At 38.1% G+C, this 21,087-nt stretch overlaps 1 protein-coding gene across 4 annotated transcripts in view; it reads left to right on the top strand.

Moving 5' to 3' along the window:
* Positions 1-21,087, top strand: part of mio (GATOR complex protein mio) — a 229,792-nt gene that overhangs the window by 7,965 nt on the left and 200,740 nt on the right. For all 4 annotated transcript variants that reach the window (XR_011392157.1, XM_070086366.1, XM_070086367.1 and 1 more), the window contains 4 exons: positions 1,787-1,990; positions 2,810-2,981; positions 6,617-6,747; positions 11,094-11,191. Coding sequence is in view for 3 of the 4 variants with exons in the window: in XM_070086366.1 (XP_069942467.1) it covers positions 1,787-1,990; positions 2,810-2,981; positions 6,617-6,747; positions 11,094-11,191 (605 nt within the window). In the remaining variant the exon portion in view is untranslated. The remainder of the gene's footprint in view (positions 1-1,786; positions 1,991-2,809; positions 2,982-6,616; positions 6,748-11,093; positions 11,192-21,087) is intronic.

The raw sequence follows: 21,087 nt of genomic DNA, 5'->3' as shown, positions 1-21,087 counted from the left end.
TGATTGGGTTCATATTGACATTCAAGCTGCCAAGTGTTAAGCCCACATTTCTGTAAATAGCACTATTCAGGGTATAGTGGTGTCAGTTCTTGTACTGTATGGGTGTGAAGTATGGTCTTCAGATATTGCAGTGAGGAGACTGGAAGTAGTGGGTATGTCATGTTGGATATTAATATGTAGAGTGACTTATTTATTTATTTATTTATTTATTTATTTATTTATTTAGTAATTTGAGCATACATACAGAGGTACAAAAAAATACAGGTAAGAGCAGCATGCCAAAGCCACTTATATGCATAGCATTACGGGCTGGCTTAAAATTGACTTAAGATTAACTAAGCAATGATGAAATCAGTGATAAAACATTATTGTAAACAGATAACTATAAAGTACAAATGAGTATTACAAAGACAGGTCATATGGTTGCATGCCTTGCTGTACATTCAGTCGAATGGAGTATTCTGTTAGGTAGTGTATTTAAAAAATAATAAAGTTAGATTGGGTTTTAGGTTTAACATTTATGTGATATAATTGTGAGAAACATTTAAGATATACAATTTATAAGGTTCAGTTATTCAGTATTTATTTGGTTTTGGGTGAGTAAGTGATCTTTGAGAAGAGACTTGAATTTATAAACAGGTAGTGTTTCTTTTATATTTACAGGTAATGAATTCCAGATTTTAGGGCCTTTTATGTGCATTGAGTTTTTGCATAGCGTGAAATGGACACGAGGAACATCAAAGAGTGATCTGTGCCTTGTGTTATGGTCATGTGTTCTGTTGAGGTTGGCAAGGAGATGTTTGAAGGGAGGGTTAATATCAGAGTTAAGTGTTCTATGTATGTAATAGGTGCAATAATAAGTATGGATGTTTTGTATGGTGAGTAGGTTGAGTGTTTTGAATATTGGTGGAGTGTGCTGCCTGTAGTGAGAATTTGTTATCATTCTAACTGCAGCCTTTTGTTGGGTAATTAGTGGTCTGAGATGGTTAATTGTTGTTGAGCCCCATGCACAAATTCCATAGGTGAGATAGGGGTAAATAAGAGAGTGATATAGGGCCAGGAGGGCTGACTGTGGAGCATAGTACCGTATCTTCGATAGTATGCCTACAGTCTTGGAAATTTTCTTAGAAATTTGTTGTATATGTGTATGAAATTTGAGTCTATTATCAAGGTGGATTCCTAAGAATTTTCCCTCTGTTAGCTTTGTGATAGGAATATACTTATACAGGAATTAGAAGATGATGTGATGGTATGAAATCAATAATTCAGATTGGAGGATGTACTGCTGAGATGGTTTATTCATTTAAAAAAAAAAAAGATGGAGAAGGGTAAGAGGATCAAGGTGTATAAATAACAGTCAGTAACCATGTGTGAATTTGATTGGAGTGAGTGGAGATAAGTGGTTTTTGAGATACTATTACTTGTCATTGCATTATAAGCACGGTAACATTCATGAAGGGATTCAGGCATGCCAATTAGTCAAACTTGAGTATTAGAAGTGAGTAGTAAAGTGCATGCACTCTGAAAGATCGATGGAAATGTTTTGGTTCTGGGTATTGTTTAAATTGTTATTTCCATGCACTTCTGACAATACAACTGAATGAGTGTGGAAAATGTGTTTCCCTTTCTGGGTTACCCTTCCAGGAGGGGGGGGCGGGAAGAAATAGTGTGTGATCAAATTTTTAATCGATTGCTTTCTCTATTAAAATGCCAAATATACTTCAGATAAGATATGTAATACCAGTAACAGTGAATGCAATAATGTAATTATTTTTATTTTTACTAGGATTACAGTTGGGTCCCAAAACTGCTGCATCACTTTTATCAACAAATAATGATCTGCAGTATATCAAGTGTGTAGCTTGGTGCCCTGGACTTGAAACTGACCCAAGCAATCAACTTTTAGCAGTGGGTCAGGCCAATGGGAAAGTAGCACTCACAACTTTCAGCAAGATTCCTGATCCACATGGAATAAAAGGGAGAGAATTCAGTAAGTAAATAATCCAGTCTTTATATACTTTTTTGGGGAAAAAAAGGAAAAAATCTAATTGCCAACAGCCTGGTTAGGCAAAGACTGGGTACAATTACTAGGTGAAGGAATGAGCCCCCCCATTGATTGTACTGAAAAACCCAAAAAGGTTTAATGTTTCTTGAAATACAGTGTAGTATGATGCATTAGTTTCCACAAAGGAGTACAGTGGTAGTGTGTAAGCATTCTCGACGCGGTGTAGCAGGTTTACATAAGTGAAATAAAAAGAAAATGGAGATGAGCCCAAAAATAAAATAGGAAAGCAATGGAAGCTACACATTGTTTGTTCAAGAGAGACTAGTATGGGGAACATATTCTGTTCTATAATTCACAAAGACATTGGTGGGAAATGGCTGATTACAGTAGTTAAAAATAAGAAAAGCTGTTATATTAATTCATTTTAACATTTATTTTTACCCCACATATGTCACTTTATTTTTCTGCCTTTTTAGTCTCTGCTTTTTATCACCCATGTTCACCCAAGTGTTACTAGTATTTATACTGTATCAAGAAGTAGTTGAATGTCTTTTTCTTATTTTTTCTACCATTCATTGTTTATAATATTGTATTTCACTTACATAATATTCTTCAATTACTCATGTTAGTCTGCAGCTAGTCTTTAACAAATCGATAACTTCTTGAATCTCTGTATACTAGAGTTTAGTTGAACTCCTTTCAGCAGACTTAACCACATAAGTTTATCATATTTTGAGCTTGACACAAGTTGTGTATTATCCATCATGGTTGTAAATTCTCACATATATTTTTTTTACCTCTCAGTTCCCAAGCACTCGCGCCCTGTCAACTCTCTGGCATGGAGTACTCAAGAACCTCAGCTGCTCTCTGCTGGCTTAGATAAAATTCGCACTGATCACTCTGTTATAGTTTGTGATGTCACTCGCACAAGTCAACCACCTTCATATGCATTTGATCAAAGAAACTCTAGTGCTGGGTTAGTATAATAGTACTGACATTTGTATACATTCTGTTTAAACATATCTGTATTCAGATTTGGATTCTATATTTCAGCATGATACAGTGTTTGTACAGAGATGGATGACATTTAGGTGTGCATGCAGAAAACCCCTTGGTATGCATAGCATTTTCGGCAAACTTAAGCCTGTCTTAAGATTAATAAGGCAGTAATTAATTGATTGCCTATATATACGGTCTCTCAGCGGTAGCAACAATAAATTTAGGATTTACATTTATCGAATTTAATTGTTTTGAGGATTACAGGTTGGCTTATGATTATAGGTAATGAGGATTCTAGCATTTTAACATTTTGAGCACCTTCAGTATGTTTAATGGTTATGAGGATTACAGATAATGAGAATGTATATTTTCTCCATATGCTTGTGGCAGTGAGAATATCATATTTAGCTGTTGTTGGGATATATTAGTGAAAGAAGGTGTGTTTTTATCGTAGTTTTGAAGATGCTGGCAGGGAAAGTGGCTATAAATTCCTAATAGGGAGTTAAAGATTTTGGGTCCTTTTGCACATTGAGTTTTTACAAAGATTAAGCTGGAGATGGGGTATGTCACAGAGATTTTTATGTCTTAGTATTATATCTATGGGTTCTGTTTCAGCTATCAAGGAAGTGCTTCAGGTCAAGTTTAATATTAGAATTTATTGTTCTGTATGTGTAGGATGCTCAGTAGTAAGAGTGAATGTTTTGTATAATATTGTTGGTGGAGTAAACATCTTTGACAAAAAGATTAATTTAATTCTTTTCTTTTAGTATACTCCCTGAAAAGATAGGGGTTTCAGTCTCTTTGTCAATCAGCCTTTCCATTTGTCTCTCTATTAATCATTTAAGTCACTCAAAGCAAGCGAGTTGAAAACTAGACCTAGATCTTAAAGCCTCTGTTATAAGACTGGGACCCAATACAGTCTTGTGAAACTGTCTACTGAATAGTTGGTAAATCGTTCCTAAATATTTTCATGGATATTCTGTTCTTTTATGGTTGTGTTTATGTTAGATAGCTAGCTTTTAATTGTCTTTATGTAATAAAGGGTAGAGCTATGCTTGGTGTTCCAACTTTAATTAAGTTACTTCCTTCTGGACTATTGGAACAACCACTATCTATGACCTAAAACAGCAGAAGGACAAATTGTTGAAGTTCTGTGTTGAAAGTGATGAACAGAAGTTCATGAAAAATAGAAAAACATTGCATAGAGGAAAAAAAATGAAGATCTAAGTCATGTATTGATGGAGTGGATTCATCAGTGTCATTGTGAGAATATGCCACTTAATGGAATTTTGATCATGAAACAAGCAAAAATCTATTATGATGAACTGAATATTGAAGGTAATTGTGAATATTCAGTAGGCTGGCTACAAAAAAATTTAAGAAAAGATATGGCATTAAGTATTTAAAGATAAAGTATCTACTGATCACAAAGGAGCAGAGAAATTCATTAATGTGTCCGTCAAGAGTTATTGTGCAAAAAGCATGAAAGAGCTCCTGCACAAGTTAAGAATGCCATGGACAGATGTACTGTGCTGGATGTGCTAATGCTGCTGGCATGTATAAGTGTAAACTTGCTGTGGTAGACAATAGCCTGCATTCTCCCTGTTTTAAAGGTATGAATACCTTACTAGTCCATTATTATGCACCAGGGACATCTTTTCTGGTTTTACAAACATTTTGTATCAGTGGCTTGTGCCCAGTGCAGGGAAGCTGGACTGAATACCAAGTACAAAATTTTGTTATTCCTTGACAACTGTTCTGTTCATCCTCCAGTCGAACTTCTCATCAGCATTAATGTTTATGGCATGTACTTTTCCTGAAATGTGACTTCATTAATTCAGCCATGTGACCAATGCATTGTTAGAGCAATGAAGACTAAATATAAAGACAATTTTTGGAACAGCATGCTGGCAGCAGTGAACAGAGGCGTGGGTGTGGACAGCTTCAAGGAGTTTACTCTAAAGGATACTGTATATGCAGCAGCCAGTGCATATAATCTTGTAACTATAGACACCCTTGCACATGCCTGGCCCAACCTCTTGTCTGCCACTATGCTGAGTGATGATGATGGACAGAGTGATAAGTATGAAAGATTCTGCAGGCCCAGTGAGAAAAAGATGTCAGCCCTCCTTACATATGCAAAAAGTATGCCTTCAGAGTTCGTCCGTAACCTGGAGGAAGTGGATATCGAAGAAATTCTTAACATCAGTAGTGACGCTTCAGTTGTTCATTCAATGACAGATGTTGAAATAGCCGAAATGGTTTTGAATCAAGGTGATCCTGATGATAATAGTGACGAAGAAGATGATATGGTTAACATAGTGGAAAAGGTGCCAATAGATAATAGTCAAAATGTGTGATGGACTTATTGAAGGACTAGAGCAATGTGCATTCATAACAGAACAAGAAATCATGTCAGTGTATAAAATCAGAGAGAGACTGCTACAACAAAAATTGTTGTTGAGGGAGATGACACTGGAAGTAAATAATTTAAGGTACAAGTTGTAAATGGAAGGCTTCTATGTTCTGGACAGTGTGGAATGAGATCTGTTAGGAGTGAAGAGCCAAAGTAAGTATGAAGGAAGTAAGTGAAACCAGAGGAAAGTTAAACTTCAAAAAAAACCAGCAGAGGTGAGAAATGATGAAACCATAGAATGGTTGGTGCATTTGTCTGTTTGTGTGTGAAAGATGAGCTGTCCAAGACTTGACAGAGATGTGTGGTCTGAGAAAGTGGAAATTGGATAAAGAAAGTCTGTAGTTATTGGAAGAATGTGTAGGGACCATTTAAGAAAGGGCTGGAAAGAACGTGTGAAAGAGGTAAATGTGAATGTGCTACAGTAATGGGAATTAGTTCATTAATTCGAGGTTCACTGTATGCTATCACAGTTGACACTAGTAGGGATATTTTTCTAGACTTTTCTGGAGGTGTTTTGATGTTAGCATGTTATCAGCACCATCCTCAGGAAATAATTGCAACCAGGTCCTCACTGAATTGCTCTTACATATCACTGGCTTCTGATGTTTCCTTTGTTTAATGGCCAGCCTTATATAATTCAGTAATCTGTCTTGTGTCAACAACTTACTCCTGTTCATATTAATTCATCTATAACCAAAAATGTCTAGCAAACTTGGAACTCAAGACTACATGATGCAGGAAGGCCATAGACACAAATCCACCCACCACACAAGCCTAGAAGACACTTATGATGCAGCCAGTAGCATTAGGGAATCCTGAGACATCCTGCTATGAGTTGTCAGGCAAACATAACTTTTTGCCTCGCCTCACCAAAATGTCTATTGGGATAGGGTATTGTTTTGACATAAAAGTGTGGTGTGTGCCTCCAATGATGCCTTTAATGATGAGTACTGTAGTCTTTTGGATTTCTGTACAGGGTTTCAGCAAAACTTGGTTAACTATAGTAGAGTTTTTGATGTTTGGAAGAACACCTGTACTTTAAAAATGGAGTGGGTCTGCATTGGACTCTGATGGGTGTATTCATCTGAAAAGGTATATATAGTGCAAATGGTGATTATGTTCATTCTTTGGATCACTGTACCTTGTTAAAAAACGGTTGACCTATTAAACAAATATGTTTTTTCTTTCCTTTTCAGAGACGTCATGAAGCCTTTGAATGAATTTGGTTTGGCTGAGACTGCTCATAGTGTTGCTTTCTCATTACATGCCAGTCGTACACTTATTGCTGGGATGAATAACAAGCATATAAAACTCTTTGATTTAAGAGGTAATTGAAAGTTGATTTACTTTTATTTTCTGCCTCAAGGTTTCCCGAGTTCAGCTTCTGCTCACGATCTTTTGAGCCTGTTGTAATACAGTATGTGTTAATTGTGGTGTAGTCTTGTGTGCTAGTTTCCGTGCAATAATGTTTGAGGTTTGTCCAGTGATGGGAATATTTCTGTAGCATTAGTGATGAAAGTATATACTGTAGAATAGTACCTGATCTTTACACAGATATCATTCCTACACTGGGTCACTTTATTGTGTTGGTAAGATTTGAGCACCCTTAGTGCCTGATTAACCCCTTCTCGGTCCAGAGGCCAAATTTCAAAGTTCACATCAGGGTCCAAGAATTTTCAAAAACTAATTTTGTTATTTTTTCTTATGAAATGGTAGAGAATCTTTTTCTGAGGGTAATAAAACAAAAAGTACAAAATTTGATGGAAAATTGACGAAATTATGCTCTCGTGAATTTTGATGTGTCAGCAATATTTACGCATCGGCGATTTTGCTGATTTTGACTCCCATTTTAGGCCAATTACAGTGGAACCTCAAAAATCAAACATATTACATATCGAACGTTTCAAAAATAGGACCATTTTTTCGGACAAACTATGTCCCTATTATCGAGCGCGCCCCTATTTTCGGACCGCAGGGTACGGGACCTGTCTGCCGGCCCGCTCTGTCCACGTCCCCGCGCAGGCGCCGTGAGCAGTCTAGCTTTGTTTATGCTTGGGTGAACACTAACCTGCGCTCTCATTCACGCATTTTACGATTATTTCGTTGTGTTTAGTGCTTGTGGGACTGTGAAATAAGCTGCCATGGGCCCAAAGAAACTTGCTAGTGGTACCCCTGTGGTAAAGAAAGTGAGAAACACCATAGATGTGAAGAAGGAAATAATACAGAAGTATTGAGAGTGGTGTGAGACTTGTTGAGCTTACCAGGATGTATGGGAAAAACAAGTCGACCATCGGTTCTATACTGTCAAAGAAAGAACAAATCAAGGAAGCTGATGTTGCAAAAGGTGTTAATATAGGAAGTGGATGAGGTGCCTTCTTCAAAGATTAAGGAGATTTGTGCCAAGTGGAATGATGTCCAAATATTTGTGGAGAAGTACCACCCTGAGCAAGCTGAAACAAGCCATCTTTGCAACAAGTTCAGTGACAGAACCATGTCCCATTTTAGGGAAATGTTAAAGAGGCACCAGAAACAGAGGACTGTGGACAGTTATTTTGTGAGACATGGGTCCAGTGACTCTCAAGCTGGTCCTAGTGGCATTAAAAGACAGAGAAGGGAAGTAACCCCAGAGAGGGCTTTACCTGAAGTCCTCGTGGAGGGGGATTCTCCTTCCAAACACTAACCCCAACTCCCTCTCTCCTCCTCCCTATCTTCCAGATGCCATCACCAATCTTCAATAAAGGTAAGTAAAAATGTTATTTTATATGTATTACTATACATAATTAAAAACTATAGTATTTGTTGTATGTAAAACTGTAATTAATCTCTATAAAATGTATTTTTTTGTGTGAATATTTTTGGGTTTCTGGAACAGATTAATTGTATTTACATTATTTCTTATGGGAAATATTGCTTCGAATTTCAGACTTTTCGAATTTGGAACTAGCTCCTGGAACGGATTAAGTTCGATTTTTAAGGTTCCACTGTACATTATTCCAGTCGACCAGATTCTTAGCTATTTCACTAGTATTACTTCTGTTCTATCGATTGAGCACAAGAAATCTCCAAGTCAGCTGTTTCAACTACCAAAAAAGTGATCGGAAATTGGTAATTTGGCCAATTTAATGCAAAGTTCAAAATATTCCAGTTTCAAAATAGGGTTCAGAATAAACAATGCAGGCATTTCTGGCACTAAACTAACATTTCCTTTTCTCATTAGTTATGTTTTCAGGCTTTACAAATGAATTCCATTTTGATTTTTAATTCACATAATGAATTTTTATTCAAACCAAAAACGAGAAGATTTACTGTCATGCAGTACTATAATACAGTGGACCCCCGCATAACGATGGCATCACATAGCGATTTTTCCGCATACCGCTTACTTTTATCGCAAAATTTTTGCCGCGCATACCGATTAAAAACCCGCTCACCGATTTTCGTCCGAGACGCGTCCAATGTGCCCTCACATGTGCCGCCCGTCCCATTGTTTACCAGCCAGCCTCCGCGGTAACATCCAAGCATACACTCGGAATATTTCGTATTATTACAGTGTTTTCGGTGCTGTTTCTGGAAAATAAGTGACCATGGGCCCCAAGAAAGCTTCTAGTGCCAACCCTGTGGTAAAAAGGGTGAGAATTAGTATGGAAATTAAGAAAGATTTCGAAGGGTTTGGGGCTAACCCTGAGAAGCCTATGCCAGTTGTGGAATCCATTGTGCCTACTTCAAAGATTAAGGAAATGTGTGCACAGTGGGTTGAACTGCAAACCTTTATAGATGAAAATCACCCTGACACAGCTGTTGCAAGCCGTGCTGGTGACTATTTCAATGACAATGTTGTGGCCCATTTTAGACAAATCGTAAAGGAACGGGAGGTACAGAGCTCTATGGACAGATTTGTTGTGCGACAGAGGTCCAGTGACTCTCAAGCTGGTCCTAGTGGCATTAAAAGAAGAAGGGAAGTAACCCCGGAAAAGGACTTGCTACCTCAAGTCGTAATGGAAGGGGATTCCCCTTCTAAACAGTAAGAAGATAATGCTCTCCCCTCCTCCCATCCCATCAATCATCACCAGATCTTCAATAAAAGTAAGTGTCATGTAATTGTGCATGCCTTTTTCAGTTTGTGTGTATTAAAATTAACATTTCATGTGGTAAAAAAAAATTTTTTTCATACTTTTGGGCGTCTTGCACGGATTAATTTTATTTCCATTATTTCTTATGGGGAAAATTCATTCGCATAACGATTATTTCGCATAACAATTATCCCTCTTGCACGGATTAAAATCGTTAACCGGGGGTCCACTGTAATTGTATAAATAATATCAGCACATTTGTGAACGTATATTAGATCCACCAGCTGGTGTGTATTAGACGTGTGAAGTCATTTGTTTACTCTTGAACATCGGCAAAAATTTAACATTTCTGCTACTCTGAGCTCAGTTTCGAGCCATTTTCAGTACTAAAACCAATCAGAATCATCTCAATTTCTGTAATATATGTTCCATTCTATCAAATGAAACCAAGAAATTGCAAATACAACTATAAAAAACATATGAAAAAGCACTACAAAATCGCTGTTTTAATCGAAAATTACGGTCTCAGTTTTTTTCTCTCATTATGCACTGTGTGCTGCAGGATTTGTTTTATGTGGTGCACACATACCACACAGATGTATTCTCTCATATCTAGGCCCAAATTTACCGCTCACAGCTTATCAGAGTGAGCTGAGCTCATGGCGTAGATCTACGGTTTTGACCCTCAACGTAAAGCCGTAGATCTACGGCACGGACCCTGAAAGGGTTAAGAGTCCAAGAGTCCATTTTTTGGCATAACTAGTGGGAAGATTTTGCTTTTGTCAAAAGTTTCTGTAATTTGGAATGACTTGTGGATATGGCTTAGATTGTAGCTAATGGACTTAGGATTGTTTTAAATTGCTTGTGATATTTGCAATATTTAAGTAGTAGGTTGGTAGACAGCAACCACTCAGGGAGGTACTACCATTCTGCCAACTGAGTGTGAAACAGAAACCTGTCTCATAAACATTGAAGATAACAGACCACATTTTGCTACTTCTGCTTATACTTAGGTTACACTACCCATTCCTATGCAGGTATATGTATGCACACCCATCTAAGTTTTCTTCCATTTTCTCAATAGTTCTTGTTCATTTTTTTCTTCTCTATGGAGAAGTGGGAAAAGAATCCTTCCTCTGTAAGCCATGCATGTCATAAGAGGCAACTAAAATACCAGGAGCAAGGGGCTAGTAACCTTTTTTCTTGTATAAATTACTAAATATAAAAGGAAGAAAAATTAGGATTTTTTTTTTTTTTTTTTTGTCACCTTGCCTTGGTGGGAGATAGATGACCTGGGTGTTTAAAAATTTTTCTACATAAGAATAAATTAATCCTGATAGCAGCAAATCAGTATGTTAAGAGAGTTCGAATTTCATAATGACAGCAGCTGATTAATAACAAGATTAGAAATATTTTATGTTAAAATCACTGAATAACCAAATTTTTAATGCTTTGTGAATCACATGCTGTAGCTCAACTATGCATATCCTGGCAGAGCTGCCTTTCTTAGTCACAAGCACTGAGATAATAAATATTGTATTATTAGTGTTTTTGAGCACTGTACAAGTAATATTTGTTTCAGGTGTTGCATTTTTTTTTTCAGAAGGTAAATTATGTGCCACAGCTAACACCAAAGCTGTGTATGGAATCTGCGCTGATGTCCACAATGAACATCGCTTGGCTTCATTTTCTGAGAATCAGGTTAGTTGGCTCTTTAAATTACAGCAGACTGTTGATTAACATGCAAATCTATTAACATATTTTCAACATTTTTACACGACTGAAAAGTTGCAGCATATTTTTTATGAGCACACTGTATTATCATTGAGCACAGAGTAAATTTAGAGGAAAATAAAGTAGGGTTCTGATTATATGGCGGGTTAAGTTCCTGGCAGAAATCGCTATAAAGTGAATTGATTTTGTTTAGTTTTAACCTTTGACTGTTTCAACCGTATATATACGTCTTACAAGCCAGTGTTTTGGATGTATATATACTCAGTACAGTGGACCCTCGAGTAACGATGCCATCGGATAGTGATAAAATCGGATATTGATGCATCTTTGCATAAAAATATTGGTTCGGCCAACAATGAAAAACTCGGTTATGGACATTCGTCCCGAAAGCGTCCACACAGGGCCTTGGCTGCCCGCTGCTGCCTGACCACTATGTATAGCCAGTGTGCCATTGTTTACAAGCCAGGGTGGCTTGTAAACAAATGGCAAAATGTATTGCATTCATGCGATACATTTTGTATCATTCCAGTGTTTTTAGTGCTTGTAACTGCTAAATAAGCCACCATGGGAACAAAGAAAGCTTCTAGTGAGAACCCTGTGGTAAAAAGGGTAAGAAATACTATCGAATTGAAGAAAGAGATAATTGCAAAGTATGAAAGTGGAGTGCGTGCCTCCGAGGTGGCCCGGTTGTATAACAAACCCCAATCAACCATTGCTACTATTTTGGCCAACAGAAAGGCAATCAAGGAAGCTGTTGTTGCAAAAGGTGCAAGTATGCTTACAAAACAGAAATCGCAAATACTCGAAGATGTGGAGAGACTGTTATTGGTGTGGATCAACGACAAACAATTATCAGGAGATAGTGTTTCACAGTCAGTCATGCGTGAAAAGGCAAGGCAGTTGCATGCGGATCTCATTAAGAAAATGCCTGGAACTAGTGCTGATGTTAGTGAATTTAAGGCCAGCAAAGGTTGGTTTGAGAGATTTAACCCTTTCAGGGTCCAGAGGCCAAATTTCAAAGGGTGCACCAGTGTCCAAGAATTTTCAAAAAATTTTTTTTTTTCCTTATGAAATGGTAGAGAATCTTTTTCTGAAGGTAATAAAACAAAAAGTACGAAATTTGATGGAAAATTGACGAAATTATGCTCTCGCGAATTTTGATGTGTCAGCGATATTTACGAATCGGCAATTTTGCCAGCTTTGACTCCGATTTTAGGCCAATTACATGATTCCAGTCGACTAAATTCTTAGCTATTTCACTAGTATTACTTCTATTTTATCAATTAAGCACAAGAAATTTCCCAGTCAACTGTTTCAACTACAAAATAAAGTGATCGGAAATTGGTAATTTGGCCAATTTAACACAAACTTCAAAATATTCCAATTTCAAAATAGGGTCAAGAATAAACAATGCAGGCATTCCTGGCTCTAAACTACCATTCCCTCTGTTCATTAGTTATGTTTTAAGGCTTTACAAATGAATTCCATTTTGATTTGTTATTCACATAATGAATTTTTATTCAAACCAAAAAATAAAACATTTACTGTTATGCAATATTGTAATAACTGTATAAATATCATCATCACATTTGTGAATGTATATTAGACCCACCAGCTGGCATGTATTAGACGTGTGAGGTCGTTTGTTTACTCTTGAACATCAACAAAAATTTAACATTTCCGCTACTTTGAGCTCAGTTTCAAGCCATTTTCAGTACTAAAACCAATCAAAATCATCTCTACTTCTGTAATATATCTTCCATTCTATCAAATGAGACCAAAAAATCTCAAATACAACTATAAAAAACATACGAAAAAACACTGCAAAGTCACTGTTTTAATCGAAAATCTCGGTCTCGGTTTTTTCTCTCATTATACACTGTGTGCTGCAGGATTTGTTTTATGTGGTGCACACATACCGCATAGATGTATTCTCTCATATCTAGGCCCAAATGGCGTAGACCTACGGTTTGGACCCTGAATGTAAAGCCGTAGATCTACGGGACGGACCCTGAAAGGGTTGAGAATTGTAGAGGCATACACAGTGTGATAAGGCATGGTGAGGCTGCCAGTTCTGACCAAAAAGCGGCTGAAAAATATGTGCAGGACTTTAAGGAGTACATAGAGGCTGAAAAATTAAAACCCCAACGTGTTCAGTTGTGACGAAACAGACCTGTTTTGGAAGAAAATGCCGAACAGGACTTTCATTACTCAGGAGGAAAAATCACTTTTAGGACACAAGCCTATGAAAGACAGGCTAACTTTCATGTTTTGTAATAATGCTAGTGGAGATTGCAAAGTGAAGCCTTTACTCGTGTATAACTCTGAAACTCCCGGTGTGTTCAAGAAAAATAGTGTCATCAAGGCTAATTTGTGTGTGATCTGGAGGGCAAACAGTAAGGCATGGGTCACTAGGGACATTTCCCATGATTGGTTCTATCATGTGTTGGGCCCCACTGTGAAAAAATACCTCCTGGAAAATAAATTGAACCTCAAGTGCCTCCTGGTATTAGACAATGCTCCTGCTCATCCTCCAGACTTGCAAGAGCGAATTGTTGGGGAGTTGAGTTTCATAAAAGTTAAATTTTTACCCCCTAACACCACTCCTCTCCTCCAGCCCATGGACCAGTAGGTCATTTCAAATTTCAAAAAACTGTACACCAAAGCAGTGTTTCAAAAGTGCTTTGAAGTGACCTCAGACACTGATTTGACCCTAAGAGAGTTTCGGAAAGATCACTTTAGTATCCTCAGTTGCATAAACCTTATAGTATTTGGGTTGGAGGTTAGTGGCGAGGATGTGGAAGAGTTGGTGGAGGACGACGATGAAGAACTAACCACTGATGATCATCTGCAACAGCAAAAGACCATAACCGAGGAAATTGCTTCAAAGGAGGGGGAAGAGAGAGAGAGAGGAAGTTGCCTTCTTCAACAATTAAGGACATTTATGGATGAATGTCACCCTGACACAGCTGTTGCAAGCCATGCTGGTGACTTTTACAATGACAATGTTGTGTCCCATTTTAGGGAAATCTTAAAGGCACGCCACAAACAAAGCTCTATGGACAGATTTTTGGTGCGACAGAGGTCCAGTGACTGTCAAGTTTTTCCCAGTGGCATTAAAAAACAAAGATGGGAAATAACCCCAGAAAAGGACTTGCTACCTAAAGTCCTTATGGAAGGGGATTTCCCTTCCAAACAATAATAGGAAACCTCCATCATCTCCCCTCCTCCCATCTCATCACTCGTCAAAAATCTTCAATAAAGGTGTCATTTATTCTTCATGTTTTTATTCTTCATGTCTCATTGCTTTCTGTGTAGGAAAATGTATACAGTAGGGCCCCACTTATACGGCAGGTTAGGTTCCAGGCTGTTGCCGGAAAGCAGATATTGCTGGAAGGCAGAAAGCCATTTTTTCCATTTATAAATGCATTTATAAATGTCCATGGGGAAGTGGAAAAGAATCTTTCCTCCGTAAGCCATGCGTGTCGTATGAGGCGACTAAAATGCCGGGAGCAATGGGCTAGTAACCCCTTCTCCTGTAGACATTTACTAAAAAAGAGATGAAGAAAAACTTTATAAAACTGGGATGCTTAAATGTGCGTGGATGTAGTGCGGATGACAAGAAACAGATGATTGCTGATGTTATGAATGAAAAGAAGTTGGATGTCCTGGCCCTAAGCGAAACAAAGCTGAAGGGGGTAGGAGAGTTTCAGTGGGGGGAAATAAATGGGATTAAATCTGGAGTATCTGAGAGAGTTAGAGCAAAGGAAGGGGTAGCAGTAATGTTAAATGATCAGTTATGGAAGGAGAAAAGAGAATATGAATGTGTAAATTCAAGAATTATGTGGATTAAAGTAAAGGTTGGATGCGAGAAGTGGGTCATAATAAGCGTGTATGCACCTGGAGAAGAGAGGAATGCAGAGGAGAGAGAGAGATTTGGGGAGATGTTAAGTGAATGTATAGGAGCCTTTGAACCAAGTGAGAGAGTAATTGTGGTAGGGGACCTGAATGCTAAAGTAGGAGAAACTTTTAGAGAGGGTGTGGTAGGTAAGTTTGGGGTGCCAGGTGTAAATGATAATGGGAGCCCTTTGATTGAACTTTGTATAGAAAGGGGTTTAGTTATAGGTAATACATATTTTAAGAAAAAGAGGATAAATAAGTATACAAGATATGATGTAGGGCGAAATGACAGTAGTTTGTTGGATTATGTATTGGTAGATAAAAGACTGTTGAGTAGACTTCAGGATGTACATGTTTATAGAGGGGCCACAGATATATCAGATCACTTTCTAGTTGTAGCTACACTGAGAGCAAAAGGTAGATGGGATACAAGGAGAATAGAAGCATCAGGGAAGAGAGAGGTGAAGGTTTATAAACTAAAAGAGGAGGCAGTTAGGGTAAGATATAAACAGCTATTGGAGGATAGATGGGCTAATGAGAGCATAGGCAATGGGGTCGAAGAGGTATGGGGTAGGTTTAAAAGTGTAGTGTTAGAGTGTTCAGCAGAAGTTTGTGGTTACAGGAAAGTGGGTGCAGGAGGGAAGAGGAGCGATTGGTGGAATGATGATGTAAAGAGAGTAGTAAGGGAGAAAAAGTTAGCATATGAGAAGTTTTTACAAAGTAGAAGTGATGCAAGGAGGGAAGAGTATATGGAGAAAAAGAGAGAGGTTAAGAGAGTGGTGAAGCAATGTAAAAAGAGAGCAAATGAGAGAGTGGGTGAGATGTTATCAACAAATTTTGTTGAAAATAAGAAAAAGTTTTGGAGTGAGATTAAGAAGTTAAGAAAGCCTAGAGAACAAATGGATTTGTCAGTTAAAAATAGGAGAGGAGAGTTATTAAATGGAGAGTTAGAGGTATTGGGAAGATGGAGGGAATATTTTGAGGAATTGTTAAATGTTGATGAAGATAGGGAAGCTGTGATTTCGTGTATAGGGCAAGGAGGAATAACATCTTGTAGGAGTGAGGAAGAGCCAGTTGTGAGTGTGGGGGAAGTTCGTGAGGCAGTAGGTAAAATGAAAGGGGGTAAGGCAGCCGGGATTGATGGGATAAAGATAGAAATGTTAAAAGCAGGTAGGGATATAGTTTTGGAGTGGTTGGTGCAATTATTTAATAAATGTATGGAAGAGGGTAAGGTACCTAGGGATTGGCAGAGAGCATGCATAGTTCCTTTGTATAAAGGCAAAGGGGATAAAAGAGAGTGCAAAAATTATAGGGGGATAAGTCTGTTGAGTATACCTGGTAAAGTGTATGGTAGAGTTATAATTGAAAGAATTAAGAGTAAGACGGAGAATAGGATAGCAGATGAACAAGGAGGCTTTAGGAAAGGTAGGGGGTGTGTGGACCAGGTGTTTACAGTGAAACATATAAGTGAACAGTATTTAGATAAGGCTAAAGAGGTCTTTGTGGCATTTATGGATTTGGAAAAGGCATATGACAGGGTGGATAGGGGGGCAATGTGGCAGATGTTGCAAGTGTATGGTGTAGGAGGTAGGTTACTGAAAGCAGTGAAGAGTTTTTACGAGGATAGTGAGGCTCAAGTTAGAGTATGTAGGAAAGAGGGAAATTTTTTCCCAGTAAAAGTAGGCCTTAGACAAGGATGTGTGATGTCACCGTGGTTGTTTAATATATTTATAGATGGGGTTGTAAGAGAAGTAAATGCGAGGGTCTTGGCAAGAGGCGTGGAGTTAAAAGATAAAGAATCACACACAAAGTGGGAGTTGTCACAGCTGCTCTTTGCTGATGACACTGTGCTCTTGGGAGATTCTGAAGAGAAGTTGCAGAGATTGGTGGATGAATTTGGTAGGGTGTGTTACAAAAAACGCGATTCTAAAAGCTTAGAGATCTCCAGTGAATACTAGAAAGGACTGCCCTTCTAGCATCCAGCCTGTTACTGGGTTTTCGTAACAAGTAAGTTAGTATCCTTGTCCAATTATCCATTAAAATTCAGTATGGTTCAATAGTGCTTTAGGATTACAACTGGTAGGCTACTAACTAGAGAAATTAAAATTTAATAAATTTATTAAGTCTAGAGGTATATTATCAAAGTAAATTAAATCACAGCAATCAAAATAAAATCAATCTCTCGAGTTCAATATTATTGTGCTGAAAGCACATATCACATTTATAATTCTTAAGTACCGTCAGGTACATTAACATTTAATAAGATATTACAAATATGTACAAGTAAGTGTGTGTATGCGTTTAAGTGCTCTTAAGTAGTTAGCTATGTCTCAAGACTCGAATAAGACTTAAACAAGTGACTGACAAAGTCCTCAAATAAACTAACTTCTTGACCGACTGGCAACCCGAACAGTCTGCTTGAACAACAAAGAATGCTAAGCCCAATAGCAATGCAATATCAAGCGACTGCGACACAGAATCAGGAACTGGGAAATAATATAACGACACTAAGTAGGGACCATCAGCAGATCCTCCACAAAAGTTACCAAAACTCCCATAATACTGAATCTATGTTCAGCATAGGAAAAACTGTGACTGTGACAATACACAGGAACCAGTACAAAATTAGGTCAGAAGCTATAGCTCGGGACCTGAGATGTTCAGAGTGTCTATGTGACACACAACCTCAGTACAATGTCGAAAATCACAAAGTCTATACAATGTTCTGAGAACAGAGTTCTACAGAACTAACAAGAATAATGAGACAGACAATCTGTCCAACCACCAAGCGAGTCTACAGCAGACTGAAAACTTCACGAGAGGTGAGGACACCTCCCCCTCGATCACGTGATAGCTACGTGGACAACTGCAGCTCAGAAGCCGGCAGTATAACGAGCGACAAGCGATAATTACAGTAGTTTGACAATCAAGACTAACTGAGCACATTTTATATACATCCTAACAACATAAGCTAAATAACAATATAACAGTCAAATAATAATATAAAGTCATACATTTACGATTTAGCTATTATCGCAAATATAAGCAATATAAAATTAAATGAAAAGGTAATATACATTATATATATACATAATCATTGTAACCCATTCAGGGGTTGCAACACCCCCCCCAACACGACAGAGGGTCACACTAGGAGTTGCATGAATGTCTTTCACATTATTTCTGGTTACTCATATCAATACAATTATCAAAATAAATATTAATTAGTCTCTCTTGTGCCAAGCACCTCTACAATTTCACAGCGTCCGTCACTAGGATATGTCCCTAGTACTAGGGCAGTACACCGTATCGTATCTCTTCATACTCGTGGTTATGTACATCAGTGTAGAGACTGGATAGCGCTGACAAGGAGGGCACGTTGAGGCTCGATCATAGTAGAGGAGACTGCATTCCACTCTTAAGTAGTGGTTGTGGAATGCGAGGCAGTATGAACATCTGAGTATGAAACAGCTTAAGGTGTGTAGTGAGGGGGGGGGTCTGCGACAGGACAGTGTTGCGTCACGCAGTACATCACCCACACCACACTACCCACTCAAAACTCAGCTTGTCTCCTCCTCACACAACATTACTGTGAATATATAAGTATAATGATTAGACATGACATGAGTATATATAGTTAATATGGGCTGGAGGGATTAAGTTACTTTACTGAATTTGACATAGCAAGTAACAAAAGGTATTTGGGCATAAAATTACGTTAATTTAATGTAACTGATAATTATTAAGGACGAGACAGAGCGTCAGCAATTACATTACAATGACCACTTATGTGTTTTATACTAATAGAGTAAGGTTGGATTCTGAGGGCCCACCTCATGATCCTAGCATTTTTAATTTTCATGGTATTAATATAAGTGAGTGGATAGTGGTCTGAAAAAAAACGTTAATTTTAAATGGGGAAGTGCCCAAATACACGTCAAAATGTTCCAATGACACCACAAGAGCTAGAGCCTCTTTCTCAATAGTGGCATAATTTTTCTGGTGTCGTTTAAGCTGAGATGAATAGTAACATATAGGATGGAGAATGTCAGTGGATGTTGACTGTTGGAGCAGCACAGCACCCACTGCATAACCACTCGCATCTATATGTAAAAAGAAGGGAAGATTGAAATTAGGGCTCTTCAACACAGGAGCAGAGGATAGCAAGCGCTTCAACCTTTTGAACGAGTCTGAACAATCTCTAGTCCAGATGAACTGAACTTTGCTACTAATAAATTCAGTGAGAGGTGTAGGTGGAGGTGTGTGCGCTGGCTTGCCTGTCACTTGACACACGTGGCAACGTCGCACATGATCAGCTACTGTTTCCTTCATCTTTGGCCAAGTAAAATGTTTTGCCAGTTTACCGAGTGTCTTCTTGACACCCAAATGTCCTCCTATGGGACTATTGTGAGCAAAATCAATGGCTTGTTCACGAAATGTAACTGGTAACACTACTAGATGCTTGACTGTGTTGGAAACACTATCAGCTGACAACTTACATGTATTTTTCTCCATCAGTACACCGTTACTATAATAGTAACAATTATCGAGATCCTTTGCTTCACTCTCAGTAACTGCTATATCTCTCAGTTTTTCCAGTGACTGATCAACAAACTGATCCTTGATTAAATCATCATGAGTTAGAAATTTAACGTCAGTTGTGTCCTGACTAGGTTGATGACCGGGGGGAGTCAGTGTTAATGATCCTGGGCGCAGAGCGTCACTAAACAACATATTCAACCCCAAATCATTGTCATCCACTAACTCAACAGGAGACAAGGATGGTTGTTGAATCTTTGACATAGCTCTAGTAATTGCGCTGAGAGGAAATAAAATAGGTTTCTCTCTACAAGCTTCAATGGCATAATTATCATCAGTGTTATTATCAATCACAAGTGGTTCTTTACATATACCAGCATGAAGGATATCGTTCCCTATTAACAAGTCCACTGACCTGATGGGAAATACACCACTGGATATACCCACTGAAATATAACCAGTATAATAGCTTGTTTCAATATAAACTTTGTGCAGAGGCACTTTTATAACAGACCCTCCATAGGCTTCTAACAATACATCTATCTTGCAATAGGTATCGTCAGTTATGGGCAGTACATCTTCTCTTAATAACGTGAGATAACTGCCAGTGTCTCTGAAAGAAATTATCTCGGTTAGATGTGATTCGTCAAATCCTACTTTATCTCTCGAAAAGTAAGGACTCATCGCTGAACGAATCTTTTCGTCAGATACACTTTCTGACGCTAGTCATCTATCCTGAGTAACATTATCTAAAACAGTAGGATCAGAGGCATTGCTAGGCTTTTGGTGTCTTTGTTGCACGGAAGAGGATACGACTTGAGTGGGGGCGCCAGCCGCACGACTGTTTCTCGTTTCTCTTTCTAACTTATAGCAATACTCTCTAGTATGTCCTTTCCTGTTACAATAGGTACATTTAACTTTCTTCTTCTCGATATCAGATTTCTGTCTAGCCACAGAGACAGATTCAGGATTGTGAGTTTTCCTGGTAAAGGTACGAGAAGTTACAGTAGCAGGTACATCAGGCCAGCAATGAGCAGCTGATGTAGGTTGCCAACTTCTAGGACAATCTTTAGTTACCTTGTTTCTTTGTGTTTTAGTACGTACAAGTTTGTGAGAAATCTCGTAATTGTCTGCTAATGCTGCAGTTTCCAGAATATCTGAGGTAGTATGATCGATCAGATATTCTTGTATGTCAGCAGGCATACAGTTGTTAAACTCTTCGTGTAGTAACAACTGAACAAGACTGTCGTAGTTGTTACACTTGGCAGACCTACACCACCTCTGAAATGCAACTTTTTTCTCACGAGCAAACTCTACACAAGTTTGATCTTGTCGTCGTTGTAACGTACGAAATGCTCTTTGATAACTTACAGGTAACAAGTTATACGTCTCTAGAATAGTTTGTTTGACAGCGTCATAACTAA

This window comes from Cherax quadricarinatus, chromosome 18 (genome assembly GCF_038502225.1).
Source record: "Cherax quadricarinatus isolate ZL_2023a chromosome 18, ASM3850222v1, whole genome shotgun sequence".
Lineage (NCBI taxonomy): Eukaryota > Metazoa > Arthropoda > Malacostraca > Decapoda > Parastacidae > Cherax > Cherax quadricarinatus.
Note: the sequence above shows the minus strand (reverse complement) of the source record. Positions and strands in the feature narration are given on the sequence as shown.